The sequence below is a fragment of the Anabrus simplex genome, chromosome 4, assembly GCF_040414725.1.
Source record: "Anabrus simplex isolate iqAnaSimp1 chromosome 4, ASM4041472v1, whole genome shotgun sequence".
Lineage (NCBI taxonomy): Eukaryota > Metazoa > Arthropoda > Insecta > Orthoptera > Tettigoniidae > Anabrus > Anabrus simplex.
The window spans coordinates 128,893,900-128,910,148 of NC_090268.1; the positions used below are offsets into that span (position 1 = coordinate 128,893,900).

Genomic DNA, 16,249 nt, shown 5'->3' on the forward strand with positions numbered 1-16,249 from the left:
AAAGATAGCCCAACAAATCTGATGTCTTTGGTCAATATTCACAGCTAGCTATTCAGTGGTCGGCATCTAGTCCAACTGGCTTTACCTTCCTAGTTTTGCTCATAAAGATGGCAGTTGGCACAATGATGGTTGAGAAGAAGTTAAATTTAATGCTAAAAGAGATGGAAGCTGCAGTCTGAATCAGTTGATGAAACACCGTTACAGTCTTCCCAACACAAGCCGAAACTTTGGTGCCTGACCATTCTGCAAGATGACTAAGTAAGAGAATCAAGGACCATTTCCAGCCAAGTGGTACCAATGTTGACTGGTTTGTATGCTCCCAGCCCCAATCTTCACAAGTTTTGTTTTGAAAGGGCTGATACGCAGAATAATCATGTTGGCTTCACGATCTAGGTCTGTGGTGATGTTTAAGTCTAGTATCATCATTGGCCACAAGAGCAAAGGTCACCTGCAAAATCAAAGTCAATCAGCCAACCTTCAATGGTCCAACTGACACCCTCTTTCCCGTATGATGTGGCCTTCCTCATTACAAATCTAAAGCAATCTAAAACAAATAACAAATAAGACTGGCAAGAGAATGCATTCTTAAAAAACTCTGGTGGTGATCTCGAAGAAATCTATGTCCTGACAGTCTTCACACTACAGAAGGAATTGAGATTCATGTTCCTAACGAAGTGATTAATGTTTGCAGTACTCCGTAAGTTTGAGAATCGCCCACAGCAACTCACAATGAATACTGTCAAATATTTTAATTCAACAGAATTAAGAGTGGGTATTTAATGTATTGCTCAATGATATTACATAGGATACAGATCCGTTCACAGCATGAACCACCACTTTGTAAGCCAGAGTAACTGTTTCAGTTGCCATTGAGAAATCGTGCAGGAAACTTTTCAAGGCACTGAAAGAAGTGTAATGCGCCGGTAATTCACACAATCATAAATGTTACCTTTCTTTGGGTAGTCATAGTCATACAACAACACCCTTCTTCCAGTCTTCTGGAACCGTGTGTCATTGGAAGAAGTTACTGAAGAGCTGTGCCAGTTGTACTAGTGGTTGGTACCTGCTTTTAAAAGCTCCGCTGAAATTTCGTCAAGTGATTCCGAAAGCTTTTGATCACAGTTTCCATTTGTTCTACCATGATTTCAGAAGACAAAGAACAGCGCATGGAAGAGGATAGTACTCCCCAACAAAAAAATAAAAAAAAAAAAAAAATTGCAAAGCCAAGTAAAATAGCAAATTCTGTACCAGAATAATATAAACAGATTGAAGGATACAAAACTACAAGAAGGTGAAGTGAAGAGGTCTGATTTTTATAGAAATGACTAATCCAGGATAGTAAACTTCTCACTAAATCATCATCATCATCATCATTTTACAGTTCCAATTTCCCAGGTACTGTTGGCGAGCCTCTTCCATTCTGTCTTATTGAGATACGTTCTGTTGTTAATGACGTCCCCCAGTGTCCTTCCCCGATCCGCAATTACCATCTTTACGATGTCCATCGAGTGGGTTCTTTGTCTTCCCACCATCCTTTTCCCTGCCACATATCGCTCCAAGTTAACATATGCTGTCCTTGTTGGCTCTATCCTCATTACATGCCCAAACCACCTCAGCCTGATATGCTGATCCAATCTAACAATGCTGTAACAATCCCAGCTTCCTTCCTAACCACATCATTCCTCAACTTGTCCAGTTTGATTTTTTGAATTGTGGACCTAAGGAACTTCATCTCAGATGCCTGCAACCTTGATGAGTCTTTCTTAGTGAGGGTGCAGGTTTCAATACCATAGGTTAAGATTGGTATGAAGTACTGATTGAACATCACCAGCTTTGATTTTGTTGGTACTTCGGGATCCCAGAGGAGTGTTAGTACTTGCTGGTAAAAGTGAGAGCTCTTCCGCACTCTATTTGCCACCTCCTTTGTGGCTAGTGTATCTCAAGATATTACACTGCCGAGGTATGTAAAGCTTTCCAAACTTTCTAGTGGATGGTTTCCCAGCATGATGTTCGCCGATCGTCCCTCTCTGTTTATTGCCATCACTACTGTTTTGAGTTCGCTTATCTTGAGATTGAACTCCTGGAACTTAACCTTCCATTCATTGAGTCAACTGTACTTGTTCCTCAGTTTCTCCCCAGGCCATTGCATTTAGTTCACCAGGTTTTCTTGATGTTCTTCATTATGTCATCCATGACGGTGATAATAATTGGGATAGTGCAATGCCTTGCTAGACTCCACTTTCATTCTTGAACCAGGATGAATGTCGGTCACCCAATCGCACACAGCTGGTACAGTTCTCATAAAGCATCTGAACTTTCCTCACCACTCCCTCTGGCACATTCCTTTTTCTCAGGCATTCCCATATCTTCTCTCTTGCAATACTATCACATGCCTTCTCAGTATCTTTGCCTTTTTCCCAATATTTTTCCATTAACATACGGACACTGAAGATTAGATCTGTTGTGGACCTGTTAGGCCTGAAGCCATACTGTTCCTCTTCAAACTGTGACTAAGATGGCTCGCATTCTGCTCTGTAAGATTTTCTCAAGAACCTTAAGCCCATGAGAAAGGAGTGTTATTCCCCGGTAGTTGGAACATTTGCGGCAATTTCCTTTCTTAAACAGGGGGATAATAACACCCTTGCTCCAATCAGTAGGTATCTCGCCATCTTTCCAAACTGCATTGAGCATTCAGTGCAGCCACTGTAAACCCTGAACTCCTGCTGCTTTAATCATGTCCGTGCTGACTTCATTGATTCCTGGGGATTTCCCCTTGCGGCATCTTCTTAAGAGCTTCTTCTGTTTCTGCCCATGTAATGGGAGGTACCTCTGTGCAGGTTTCAACAGCTGGTTCTTCTGTTCTCTGATCTGCTTATGTCCTGTTCAACAGGTGATCAAAATGATTCCTCAGAACCTCTCTGATGTCCTCTTCTTTCCTGGCCAGGTTTCCATTAGGATCCTCAATTGCTTTGATGGTTTCAACTGAATTCCTTTTGTTTTTGATCACTCTGAACAATAGTTTCATATTGCCTACGCTGTCTTCCTTCAGTTTTTGAGTAAATTTCTCCCAGCACTTTATCTTCTTCTCTTCTACTACTCTTAACTCTCAACTTCTTGTCCTGGTAAACTTGCTCGAGGTCTCTGATCTTCCCCTCGTCCCTTAACTGTTCTGGCTTGGATTTCTCTCTATCTCCTTCTTTTTGTGCCATGCAAACTTCTCACTAAAACCGAGGTAAATTAAGTTCATGAAAGCTCTTTTTTTATAATTTATAAATTTTGTATATTTTTCCCTTATTTCACAAGCTGTTCGTCGCAGGACTCAAGTAACATCCAGTGGTATAGAAATTGGCTAGAAAGGTAGTAGGTAGCAGCGACATCATTTGCTAGACGCAATTTCAGGTTCCCTATGGGAATCAGCATCTATATCGTCTGATGGCCAGGCAGGCATCAATTTTTGGTAATGAGACAGTCACTCATAGTGCATTGGCACTGCCAGCAGCACCAAGTAGTCTAAACAGTGGCCTCCACGCTATGTGCGCTATTTACCAACTGATGAGCCCAACTTAGCACACTGGAGCAAAACTCTGGCAGATTTTTAATGCCCATTAACGGATCATTTATATTGGTATTATAAATTTACTCATTCGGGACAAATATTTCAGGTTCCCTATGGGAATCAACATCAATAGGCTATTGATGCTTTCACGGCCCATACTTATAGACATGATACTGTATAGACTTTTGGGCTTATGCCGTGACAAGAAAATAAGGTGAAATTCTCTATGTTTCGCAGAGAACTGTGCTCTGCGTCATCAGAAGAAAATCATGACTGTCCACAAGATAATTGTCTGTATGGTCATCAGCCCATAGGCTGGTTGGATCCTAAAATACCACCACCCAATGGCTACGCAGTTATAGGGAAACTGCAAAAACCAACGGCATAGCCCTAATGAGGCGTACTAGGCAAGATGAAGAGCGAGGTAGTTTGGCATTGCTTTTCTCACTGGGCCAGAAGGTGCTACTGCAGCACGACTGATCCTATGAGCAACACCTTACATAACACTCGACACTAGTTGTGCTCCAAATGTTGTCCACAAGAAAGGCTTCTCAAATGATGACTTTTGAAATTTAGACGTTATAACAGAAGTGGAAATGGTACGTTCATTTGTCACCCGATGACTCCCCGGACGTGGCACAGCAGTAGCGTTCGAAGCGGAAGCTGACTGAACCAACAGAATCAGTCTAAGAGGGTCACATAACATGTAAACGTAACATATGACACTGACAGGTGTATGACATTGACACAAGCCTGGAATGAACCATCGGCAATGAGGAACATACGAATTTGAGAAACACAGAGACAAAGTAACAATAGTGAAGGGACAGGGAAGGGAACTACCTACGTAAATCCTTCATGGCTGGCAACCAGGTATTACCTAACTGATAGCCAGTGTCCCTGTTGAAATTGTTAGGATTCCATCGTTAGACACATGGGGAAAGTGTGTGGAGGAAAGGGAACCAGGATAAAATGTTATCCAGGAATTAGGTTGAGGCAGATGTTGAGGAAAGAAGAAGAGAGGGAGGAGGGGAAGGAGAAAGTGGTAGTGTTTCACATTGGTACCAACAACGTAAGGCAAGCTGATGTAAGTACCAACATAGGTAGTTGGAGATGTGTGGGATCTGGTAAATGCAGCACGGGTGAAGTTTAAGAAAGCGGAGATTGTTATTAGTGGAATACTGTGTAGGAGGGATACTGACTGGAGGGTGATTGGGGATTTAAATGAGACTATGGAGTGCGTATGTGGGAAACTGGGAGTGAAATTTCTAGATCCTAATGGCTGGGTAGGAGATGGGGATCTGTGCTCAGATGGCCTTCACATAAACTGCAGTGGTACGTATAAGTTAGGAAATTTGTTTGGAAGGGTAATAGGGAGGTACATTCAGGGAAACAGGGTGGCCTAGGGAGCGGTGATAAGGGAACAGGGAACTGGAAATCAAGTAGGGATGACATAAAATTGTTAGTGTTGAACTGTAGAAGTATTGTAAAGAAAGGAATAGAATTGAGTAATTTAATAGATATATATTTACCAGATATTGCAAAATAGGAGTTGAATCATGGCTGAGAAATGATATAATGGATGCAGAAATTTTCTCACAGAACTGAAGTGTGTATCGTAGAGATAGGATAGGAATGGTGGGAGGGGGAGTATTCATTCTGGTGAAGAAGAATTTGTAAGCTACGAAAAAGTTAAAGATGAGACACATGAAATTCTAGGTGTAAGGCTCATTTCTAAAGATAATAGGCTTGATATATTTGGAGTGTACAGACCGGGAAAGGGTAGCACTGACACGGATTCAGAATTATTTGATAAGATAATCAGCTAAGTAGGAAACGACAAGGACAGAAATGTAATTGTAGCGGGAGATCTGAATTTACCTAATGTCAATTGGGAAGGAAATGCGAACGACAGGAAGCATGATCAACAAATGGCAAATAAGTTAATATGGGAAGGACAGCTGATTCAGAAAGTGATGGAACCAACCAGAGGGAAAAATATCCTGGATGTGGTGCTGATAAAACCAGATGAGCTCTATAGAGAAACTGAAGTAATAGATGGTATTAGTGATCATGAAGCTGTTTTTGTCGTAGTTAAAAATAAATGTGATAGAAAGGAAGGTCTTAAAAGTAGGACTATTAGGCAGTACCATATGGCTGATAAAGCAGGCATGAAGCAGTTTCTAAAAAGTAACTATGATCGGTGGAAAACGGTAAATAAAAATGTAAACAGACTCTGGGATGGGTTTAAAGAAATTGTTGAGGAATGCGAAAACAGGTTCGTACCTTTAAGGGAGGTAAGGAATGGTAAAGACCCACCTTATTAAAATAGAGAAATAAAGAGACTAAGAAGGAGGTGCAGACTGGAAAGAAATAGTTAGAAATGGCTGTGGAAGTGAGGAGAAATTGAAGGAACTTACTAGAAAATTGAATCTAGCCATGAAGGCAGCTAAGGATAACATGATGGCAAGCATAATTGGCAGTCCTACAAATTTTAGTGAAAAATGGAAGAGTATGTAAAGGTATTTTAAGGCAGAAACAGTTTCCAAGAAGGACATTCCAGGAATAATTAATGAACAAGGGGAGTGTGTATGTGAGGATCTTCAGAAGGCAAAAGTATTCAGTCAGCAGTAGTATGTAAAGATTGTTGGTTACAAGGATAATGTCCAGATAGAGGAGGAGACTAAGGCTAAAGAAGTATTAAAATTTACATATGATAACAATGACATCTACAATAAGATACAAAAGTTGAAAACTAGAAAAGCAGCTGGAATTGATAAGATTTCTGGGGATATACTAAAGACAATGGGTTGGGATATAGTACCATATCTGAAGTACTTATTTGATTATTGTTTGGTCGGAGGAGCTATACCAGATGAATGGAGAGTTGCTATAGTAGCCCCTGTGTATAAAGGAAAGGGTGATAGATATAAAGCTGAAAATTACAGGCCAGTAAGTTTGACATGCATTGTATGTAAGCTTTGGGAAGGCATTCTTTCTGATTAGACATGTTTGCAAAATTAATAACTGGTTCAATAGAAGGCAGTTCGGTTTTAGGAAAGGTTATTCCACTGAAGCTCAACTTGTAGGATTCCAGCAAGATATAACAGATATCTTGGATTCAGGACGTCAAATGGACTGTATCGCGATTGACCTGTGAAGCATTTGATAGGGTGGATCATGGGAGACTACTGGCAAAAATGAGTGCAATTGGACTAGACAAAAGAGTGACTGAATGGGTTGCTATATTTCTAGAAAATAGATCTCAGAGAATTAGAGTGGGTGAAGCTTTATCGGACCCTGTAATAATTAAGAGGGGAATTCCTCGAGGCAGTATTATCGGGCCTTTATGTTTTCTTATATATATAAATGATATGAGTAAAGGAGTGGAATCGAGGCAAGGCTTTTTGCTGATGATATTATTCTCTATAGAGTAATAAATAAGTTACAAGATTGTGAGCAACTGCAACATGCCCTCGAAAATGTTGAGAGATGGACAGCAGGCAATGGTATGTTGATAAATGGGGTTAAAAGTCAGGTTGTGAGTTTCACAAATAGGAAAAGTCCTCTCAGTTTTAATTACGGTGTTGATGGGGTGAAAGTTCCTTTTGGGGATCATTGTAAGTATCTAGGTGTTAATGTAAGGAAAGATCTTCATTGGGGTAATGACATAAATGGGATTGTAAATAAAGGGTACAGATCTCTGCACATGGTTATGAGGGTGTTTAGGGGTTGTAGTGAGGATGTAAAGGAGATGGCATATAAGTCTCTGGTAAGACCCCAACTGGAGTATGGTTCCAGTGTATGGGACCCTCACCAGGATTACCTGATTCAAGAACTGGAAAAAATCCAAAGAAAAGCAGCTCGATTTGTTCTGGGTGATTTCCGACAAAAGAGTAGCGTTACAAAAATGTTGCAAAGTTTGGGCTGGGAAGAATTGAGAGAAAGAAGGTGAGCTGCTCGACTTAAGTGGTATGTTCCGAGCTGTCAGCGAAGAGATGGTGTGGAATGACATTAGTAGACGAATAAGTTTGCGTGGCATTTATAAAAGTAGGAAAGATCACAATATGAAGATAAAGTTGGAATTCAAGAGGACAAACTGGGGCAAATATTCATTTATAGGAAGGGGAGTTAGGGATTGAAATAACTTACCAAGGGAGATGTTCAATAAATTTCCAATTTCTTTGAAATCATTTAGGAAAAGGCTAGGAAAGCAACAGATAGGGAATCTGCCACCTGGGCGACTGCCCTAAATGCAGATCAGTATTGATTGATTGATTCCACACCTTCCTGTATAATCCTGGACCTGTAGTGTCTAGTGTGGGTAAGAGCTCGAGCATCTTGGAACATGACATGACCCGACGATAGAGCGTGCTCAGCTATTGCCGATTTGCCTGGGTGGTCGAGACGAATATTACGTTCATGTTCCTTGATACGGGTACCAATGGACCAGCACGTTTAGCCGATGTATACCTTACTGCAAGTACAGGGAATTTCGTATACCTTAGGATGTAAAAGTGGGGACAATTTGTCCTTGGTTTTACTCAGACTGAGCAATTTTAGTGGCGGTGCCAAACACGGTTTTTATATTGTGTTTGCGGAGGACCTTGGCAATTTGTTCTGTGGTGTTGTGAATGTAAGGCAAGTAGACAGTTCCCTTCACTTCTTCCTTCTGTGAGCTTTGCTTGGTCGTTTCTCTGGGATGCACGGCTCTATGAACACAGACGGAATGGCTATGGGAAGTCCACTTTCGCCCGTAGTGGCTAATTTATTTATGGAGCATTTTGCGGCGGCGGCTATTGCTTTGGCGCCCATCAAACATATGATGTGGTGGAGGCAGGTTGATGATTCATTTGTAGTCTGGACAGAAGGTCCTGAGAAACTTCATCTATTTCTAAACCACCTAAATCAGCAACATCCTTCAAATAAATTCACTATGGAAATGGAGTCGGACAGATGCCTTCCTTTCTTGGATGTTCTAGTAAGAAAGAAAATGGACGGCTCGTTAGGACACACTATCGTAAGCCTACCCACACACATCGCTATCTTCATGCAGATTCTCACCACCATCCAGCACAAAAACAAGGCATTCTCACGACACTCGCCAAGAGGCAACTAATCTCATTTTGGTTCCGTATTGAAGATACAATAAGTAAAATTTTTCCTTGGATAAAATTACTGTGTCCACCTATTCAATACAATTATATTTTGTTGTAATTAAGTTCTACATGAATTATAAACACTAGTTAGGGACATGTTTCGCCTTAGTTTTGGGCATCTTCAGCCTAATACTAATCTTAAGGTCAAGTCTTAAATCTATTAACATTGGAACTTAATACTAAACTTAAATTAATACTAAATACAATGGTCTTATGCTTCTTACAAAGTTGTGTTTTAGGTGATATTTACATAGTTTACAATATGTACATTAACTAAAAGCCAGAATTTGTGAACAAGGAAGCAAATAATTTATTTTATTTTACAATGACTAGAAAACGTCCTAAGTGTATATGGGATTTATCCTATTGTATGGATTAAAGTTTATGCAAATGTGCACATATTGGCTAGAGATTGATCACGGCGTGAATTGGGGCTTCACCAACTTTATGCATGAACATTACGTTGAAGGTTTTACAGCTGGTTCGTTCGAAGGTGGTTATGGTCACTATTGTAAGTATATTGTTACAAAACCGGAACCATGGTTTAAGTCTATGTTGGATTTGATGATGATGCTTGTTGTTTAAAGCGGCCTAACATCGAGGTCATCGGCCCCTAATGGTACGAAATGAGACGAAATGGAATGAAAAATTAAAAGCTCAAAATTCTCCACTGACCAGAATTCAAAACATGACAAAGAATGAATGGATGGATATGAATTTAAGACAATCAGTGGATGCCACCCGCAATACCTTACATTCATAGAAACTGAAGGAAAAACAATAGGATTACTGACCAAGGGACTGCTGCTAGAGCATAATACTGAATCGAGGATGCTTGCAGTCTAAAGGGAGTCCAAAATCCAAGTTATCGGCCCCTCATAATGGTACTTATCGCTATGAAAGCAGAACCATGGTATTTGTCATGTTGCGGTACTAATCAAGAGTAGCAGAGACTCGCGGTATTCCACACATTATGGTACTACTCACAGGTTATGAAATTCGACATATAATACAGACCTATGGTTTTTCTCACATTGCGGCGCCATTTACTGGCAACGCAACCCTATGGTGTTCATCACATAACAGTACTAACCACAGGGACCTTCCGCTATCCCGTGGTGTTCCTCATATAGTGGGTACTAATCATAGGCAAGGCAGAACCATGGTAGCTATCATCCCATGGTCCTGCTCACATGGTGGTACTAATCACAGGCAAGACAGAACCATGGTAGCTATCATCCCATGGTCCTGCTCACATGGTGGTACTAATCACAGGTACTGCAAAAGCCGACCGCACGGTGCTCCTATGTGCTACTAATCACAAACCTATTTCGTACCTAATATAGTGGTACTACGCGCAAGTAAAAGCGACCCTTGGTGTTCTCCGCGTGATGGTACTGATCACAAGTAGTTTCATAGTTCTAATACAATCATCCCTTGGTCGCCCCTTTTAGTCACCTCTCACGACAGGCAGGGGATACCATGGGTGTACTATTCGTCTGACTCCCCCACCCAAGGGGGTAGTATGTTTGGTCCGCGAGAGGTATTTTATTTCCCTCAAGTCCGCCGGCAAGGACCCCCCTATCCGCCACCTGGGACGCGCCACGTGGGAGTATCGCCTTTGCGTAGCAGGTTCATGGCATGTTGGATTTGAATATTCCTTTAAAAAGAAGCATGGTTGGACGGTAATGTTTAATAGGTTAAAGCATTTATGTTGTAAACATATTGTTGGTATTGTTCATTAGTGCTCATCTGATAAATATTTTTTGGAATATTGTGCCATTCTTGTCGATTAATGTTCCCATTGGTGCATTGTTCAACCTTGGGAGGAATAATGAGTTGTCTGTAATTGTCTTGTCGATGTTAGCTGGAACCACCTGTTCCGGTTGTGTCTGAACCAAGAGGGCGAGATGAATTTGTGAGCCATCAAATATCCAGGTGGAGATGGACACGCTCAAAAAGTCACGTTCAAGAGTAATGGTTACAGCGATTTGCAGATTCATAGAGCCCTGCATCCCAGAGAAACGACCAAGCAAAGCTCAAAGAAGGAAGAAGTGAACTACTTGCCTTACATTCACAACACCACAGATCAAATTGCCAAGGTCCTCCGCAAACACAATATAAAAACCATGTTTGGCACCACCACTAAAATTGCTCACAGTCTGAGTAAAACGAAGGACAAATTGTCCCCACTTTTACATCCTGGGGTATACAAAATTCCCTGTACTTGTGGTATGATATACATCGGCCAAACATGCCGGTCCATTGGTACCCGTATCAAGGAACATGAACGTAATATTCGTCTCAACCAGACAGACAAATCGGCAATAGCTGAGCACGCTCTATCGTCGGGTCATGATGTCATGTTCCAAGATGCTCGAGCTCTTACCCACACTAGACACTACAGGTCCAGGATTATACGGGAAGCTGTGGAAATACATAGAAATCCTAACCATTTCAACAGGGACACTGGCTATCAATTAAGTAATACCTGATTGCCAACCATCAAGGATTTACGTATGTAGTTCCCTTCCCTGTCCTTTCACCATTGTTATTTTGTCTCTGTTTTCCAAATTTGTACGTTCCTCATTGCCAGATGTTTCATTCCAGGCTTGCGTCAATGTCATACACCTGTCAATATCATATGTTACATTCACATGTTATGTGACCCTCTTAGACTGATTCCGTTGGTTCAGTCAGCTTCCGCTTCGAACGCTAGTGCTGTACCACGTTCGGGGAGCCATCTGGTGATGAATGAACGGCCAATTCCACTTCTATTATAAGGTCTAAATTTCAAGTCATTGTTTAAGAAGCCCTTCTCATGGACAGTCGAGATTTCCTTCTGATGACGCAGAGCACAGTTCTCTGCGAAACGTAAAGAATTTCACCTTATTTTCTTGACATGGCAGAAGCCCAAACGCCTATACAGTATCATGTCTATCAATAGGCTAGTTCACAAGAGTGAAAACCACAGCATGGAAATGAATAGCACCAAATTGTATTAACTGCTACTCACTTGACAATGAAAAAAGAAAATTGAATATAAACAGCACAAGGGCATACCACCAAAAATTGAGTGGCAAATCTTGATTCCTTTTCCTTTCCTCATCTGAATTAAATATATAATTACTTTTTTATTCTTTTAGCTGCTTGTGGTTTAACATCACAATAACACATCAAAGGTTTTCAGTGACGAAGGATAGAAGGAAGTGACCATGGCCCTAAGCACCAGCATTTACCAGCTGTGAAATTGGTAAACCCTTGGAAAATCATCTTCAGAACTGTCAACGGCTAGGTTGTTAGGAAATCCCTACATATTTTAGTACTATAATATGTAGATTGCTCTGATCTCACCTTTCTGCTTTTCTTCAGCCTCAGCTAGTTGTTTCTGGGCCCATTCGCTAAAGGACGGAATGTCTTCCGGAGGTGTAGCATGGTCAGATGGTTCTGGTTCGTTCACTGAGGTGTCACTAGAACTGCCATTAGTCAGAGTCAGGCTTTCTTCAGGCAACACCTCAGGCTTAACATCTGCAACAGGTTCAGCGGTTGGTGGCTTCCTTTCAGCAAGTTCCTCCTTGGTTATAATTTTAGGTTCAGCACGAACTACGTACTGCTCTTCAGGTGCAAGATCAGTTTGATTCTCCACCACCACAGAAAGATTGTCCGCCAGTCCATATTCTTTCACATTTGCAACATCAACCTCATCGACTGCTGGAGGCAGGTTGATGGTAGAAGGAGTGGAAGCAGAGGAGCTATTCTTTGTAACTTTCACACCAGGGTTATCTGTCTGTTGGGAGGCAGGTGAGACTTGCTGCTGGAGTTCTACGGAGGCCGAGTCCACAAGGGTGAAAACAACTGCCTGGCTCGTTTCAGATAACCTGGAATGATAAAACTAAGCTGTAACAACTGTTACTAGACAATAAAGACAAAGCTACATAAACTCTATAGGAAGTTTCTACAAAATATTGAGAACCCAATCTACTTCAGAATGTTGGGCAAATGAATTTCAAAATTTGTTGGACAAAAATTCTTAAAAGTTTCATATTTTTCATATTTTTAATCCCTCTGTAATTTTAATTTTCCCAAATTAACATCATTGCAGTCACTATGGTAAAATCACAAGACTATCACATTTTTTACAGGATGGCCTACAGTTACTTTGAGACATGTCTACATCTCCACGAAGGAGATGTCTTTCCGACATTATTCCTTCCTTTTTTGAATAAATTTATAAAATGTCAATAAAACATTGCAGTATAAAATTATGAATAGATCTTATTATACTAACTTTTTGCACATTATTGTAAAATGAAAAGAAAAATATTTGAAATTTATTTGCCAAAAATGTATAAATCTTTTTTTAAAGTAGTTTCTTACTTTTAATGTTATAAAACTTAAAATCTAGTTATTAGGGATGTGCAACATTTCTATAAAGTTAAATAGTTAAATAATGATCAGATCATGTGAGGTGTTCTCACCGATCGTAGAGTGGAGGAAAGGCCCAGGTGATGCAGAGGACAGTTAGGTAGAGAAGAGCCATCTGAAGGAGCCTGTACGAAGCTCGACGACCCCAGTAGCGGAAGCCTCTGCTATCGTAAGTTGCAGACAGCCGTGCTGGTGAAGCCAACTGCTTCAGGCTGCAGACGGGAGCTGCCATTGGGCCACTGCTGCAGTTCTGGGCCATGGCACGTACGGTACACATTAAAACTACAGTTCATATTTACTAATCTTTTCTAGATTACTAAATATTTCCAAGTGAACTTGTAAACAGAATGCCACAAATAAACAGTAAGCATTGTAACAACAAAGATAAGACTATATTTTATCCAGTGATTGGAGCCAGAGCTGCTCCTAAAGCTGCATCATGAACCAAAAATTTCACTTATTCTGGACTTCTATTCATTATCATTGGGAGTGTCAGACTCTCCCAGTAAGCGTGAAGTCCCATATAAACTCTGGGCGAGAATAACAATTTTAGTCTTATGAATACAGATATGACTGGCTATTGGTACCGCTTAAAATATTGAATGTTAAATTATCCCATCCTTGCATCAGGCAGTTAAGACGTCAGCATTTGAACATCAAGTACTGGGTTCATGTAATACGTGAAATTTGTGTTTATGATCTGGAAGCAATGCATATTTTCTATATTCCTGTACCTTCCGTCACTTTCAATTTTGTTATTTTCCATATCTTCTTATTTGGCAACAAATCTCTCCAAGGGAACTACTTTACATTTTGATAAGGAAAACATGTACGAAACTTCAACTGAAAGTTCATGTTAAATAGATAACTGTACGTATTAGAAATGCGCGGTGAGTCGCGTGTAACGTATACTACTAACAACAGAAGCGGAAGAAAATGAAGTTGATACTCTTCGAAATTTATAAAAGAGCCCGCTCTCGTCCCCCTTCATACATTAAGGATAAGAGAGGCCAGGGATACAAGATCATACATTTAATGTGCCTGATCTTAGGATCGTTTTCAAAAAGGACGAGAATTTTTTTTAGCGGGAACGTTCTGAATAGTAAGCATTGTCTAAAAGCGAAGCAGAGGTTAATCTAAAAAAAGAGGCAAAAGCGAATTACGTCGCTTTTTAGATAGTGTATATATTATGAACGGATAGCAAAATGCTCAAATTATTGCATGGAATGCCTTAAATTGCCTTCGTATAAGCACAAGTTTCAGAAAGAGCGAAGTACGAGTGTTTCCGGCGGGAGGACAAATATACAAATAGTAGTCTGGTGAAATTCAAATAGGCATCTCTATTTACATTACGAATTTAGTCATGTGCGTAGTATCAGTCCTCCGAAACACGGCAAATGTAAAAGCAGGAGGCCGTTCAGCGTTAACTGAAGAACTTGCGTCATGATCACTACCACTAAATTACTGTACATTTCAGTAAATTTCAAATTTCCCTCTGCTAACTATGTCTTGAAGAGAGACACGGAAGATCACTATCGCTGAAGGAATAAGAAAAATATTCTTCCTGCCCTTTGCCTAATTACCTGGAATTGGCAACTCGTATGGATTTAGCCTAGTTTTACGCCGGGATGCCCTTCTTGACGCCAACCCTATGTGTAGGGATGTATTCACTATTGTGTGTTTCTGCGGTGGTTTGTAGCGTGATGTGCTGTACTGTACTGTATATAAAGGAATGTATTATAAATAAGAACAATACAGTTAGGTTTTTTAATTGATCGAATTCTTGTAAATTCTGAAAATAACCAGAGTACTCGAGAGTTTAAGACAACGAAGGGTCCTTCCTGACGTACAAAATAGTGTAAAATTTACACTTGCAAATCCACGATTTCCTCTTTCCGTAAACTATACTTACCTGATAGAATACTCCGTCGCCACCGAAATTTCGTGATCGATGTGTTACGGAAAGCGGACAAGTGCGTGCTTGGTTTCACTTCGTTGATCATTACGGCAGTATAAAAATCAGCCCGGAACATGACTATAAATGTATAGACTATAGATGTAATACTACGAAGTGGCAGTTGTCTAGATTATTATTCAGTAGCTTTTCAACAAAGAATCAATCAAAAAATTACTAAAAATCCACTGAACACAGGTCTAAGCGAAATCACCGACATTTTTTCGCATGATGGAGTGATATGCATTTTCCCTTGCAAACGGTTGGAACTCTGTATGTGTGTGTGTGTGGGGGGGGGGGTGATATTTGTTTTTCAGCATGGAGACGTTCAGTGGCCGTAATCATTAGGCGAGACTGAACTGGTTGATACCGGTACCTTAGAACTTTAGAAATGATCTTTTCCCTTCATTTTTATTTTAGTTCGTAGCTTTTAAAGTTGAAAAGGTTTGCCATTTACTTTAAAAATGAAATGGTTTTTAAGCATCAACCTCTTTACGGGAAAGTATATCTTTTGCACTTATTGACAGGACGCCCTACAGGGGCACTTGAAGGAATACCTGTGTTAAATTTTAAGAACATTCCCCAGCTGTGATTGATATTGTAGGGTTAGTATTATGACCTCGGGGTGAGCAGCGGTCGCTTGGTAGGCTATGGCCCTTCGAGGTTGTTGCGCCATGGGGCTTCGTTTTTTTTTTTTTTTTTTTTTTTTAAGTATGATATATTTGAAAATAGGCCTACTGGCGAGGTAAAAGGGTACCTCAACCACCACCACTGGTGACGCTACTGGTTCTGTTGTATTAGAACTGGAAAAGTTATCTTCATCATCACTTGTTTTTCATATTTTTGCTTCCTTCCGATGTATATCGATTATAGAATCGAACGATTAAGCAAATTACGAGTAAAAATTACACCTTCAAAAAGTAACGATTACAAGTAAACAGTACTACAAAAGTATCCGTTACAAATAATTCGATTACTTTTACGTAATTACTCTCCAACTCTGCACATATATCCTAGCTTCAGGAAGTTTAAATACACCTCTAAAATTACATATTCTTGAAGCCGACACTTAATTGAGATTTATCAATTTCTGATCTATTTCCCATCACATGTAATTCTGATCTATTGCACCTAAATTGTATTATTTTTTGATTC

General features: G+C 40.2%; 1 protein-coding gene across 4 annotated transcripts in view; it reads right to left on the reverse strand.

Annotated features, from left to right (window-relative positions):
* LOC136871693 (SUN domain-containing ossification factor) overlaps nucleotides 1-16,249 on the reverse strand; it is a 338,199-nt gene that overhangs the window by 64,955 nt on the left and 256,995 nt on the right. For 2 of the 4 annotated variants that reach the window (XM_067145207.2, XM_067145206.2), the window contains exons 2-3: nucleotides 13,194-13,390; nucleotides 12,070-12,593 (exon numbers count right to left, since the gene is read on the reverse strand). In XM_067145207.2, the coding sequence (XP_067001308.2) occupies nucleotides 12,070-12,593; nucleotides 13,194-13,372 (703 nt within the window). In that variant the 5' untranslated portion in view covers nucleotides 13,373-13,390. Of the gene's footprint in view, nucleotides 1-12,069; nucleotides 12,594-13,193; nucleotides 13,448-16,249 lie in introns of those variants that run through there. The other 2 variants (XM_067145205.2, XM_067145204.2) reach the window with 2 other exon arrangements.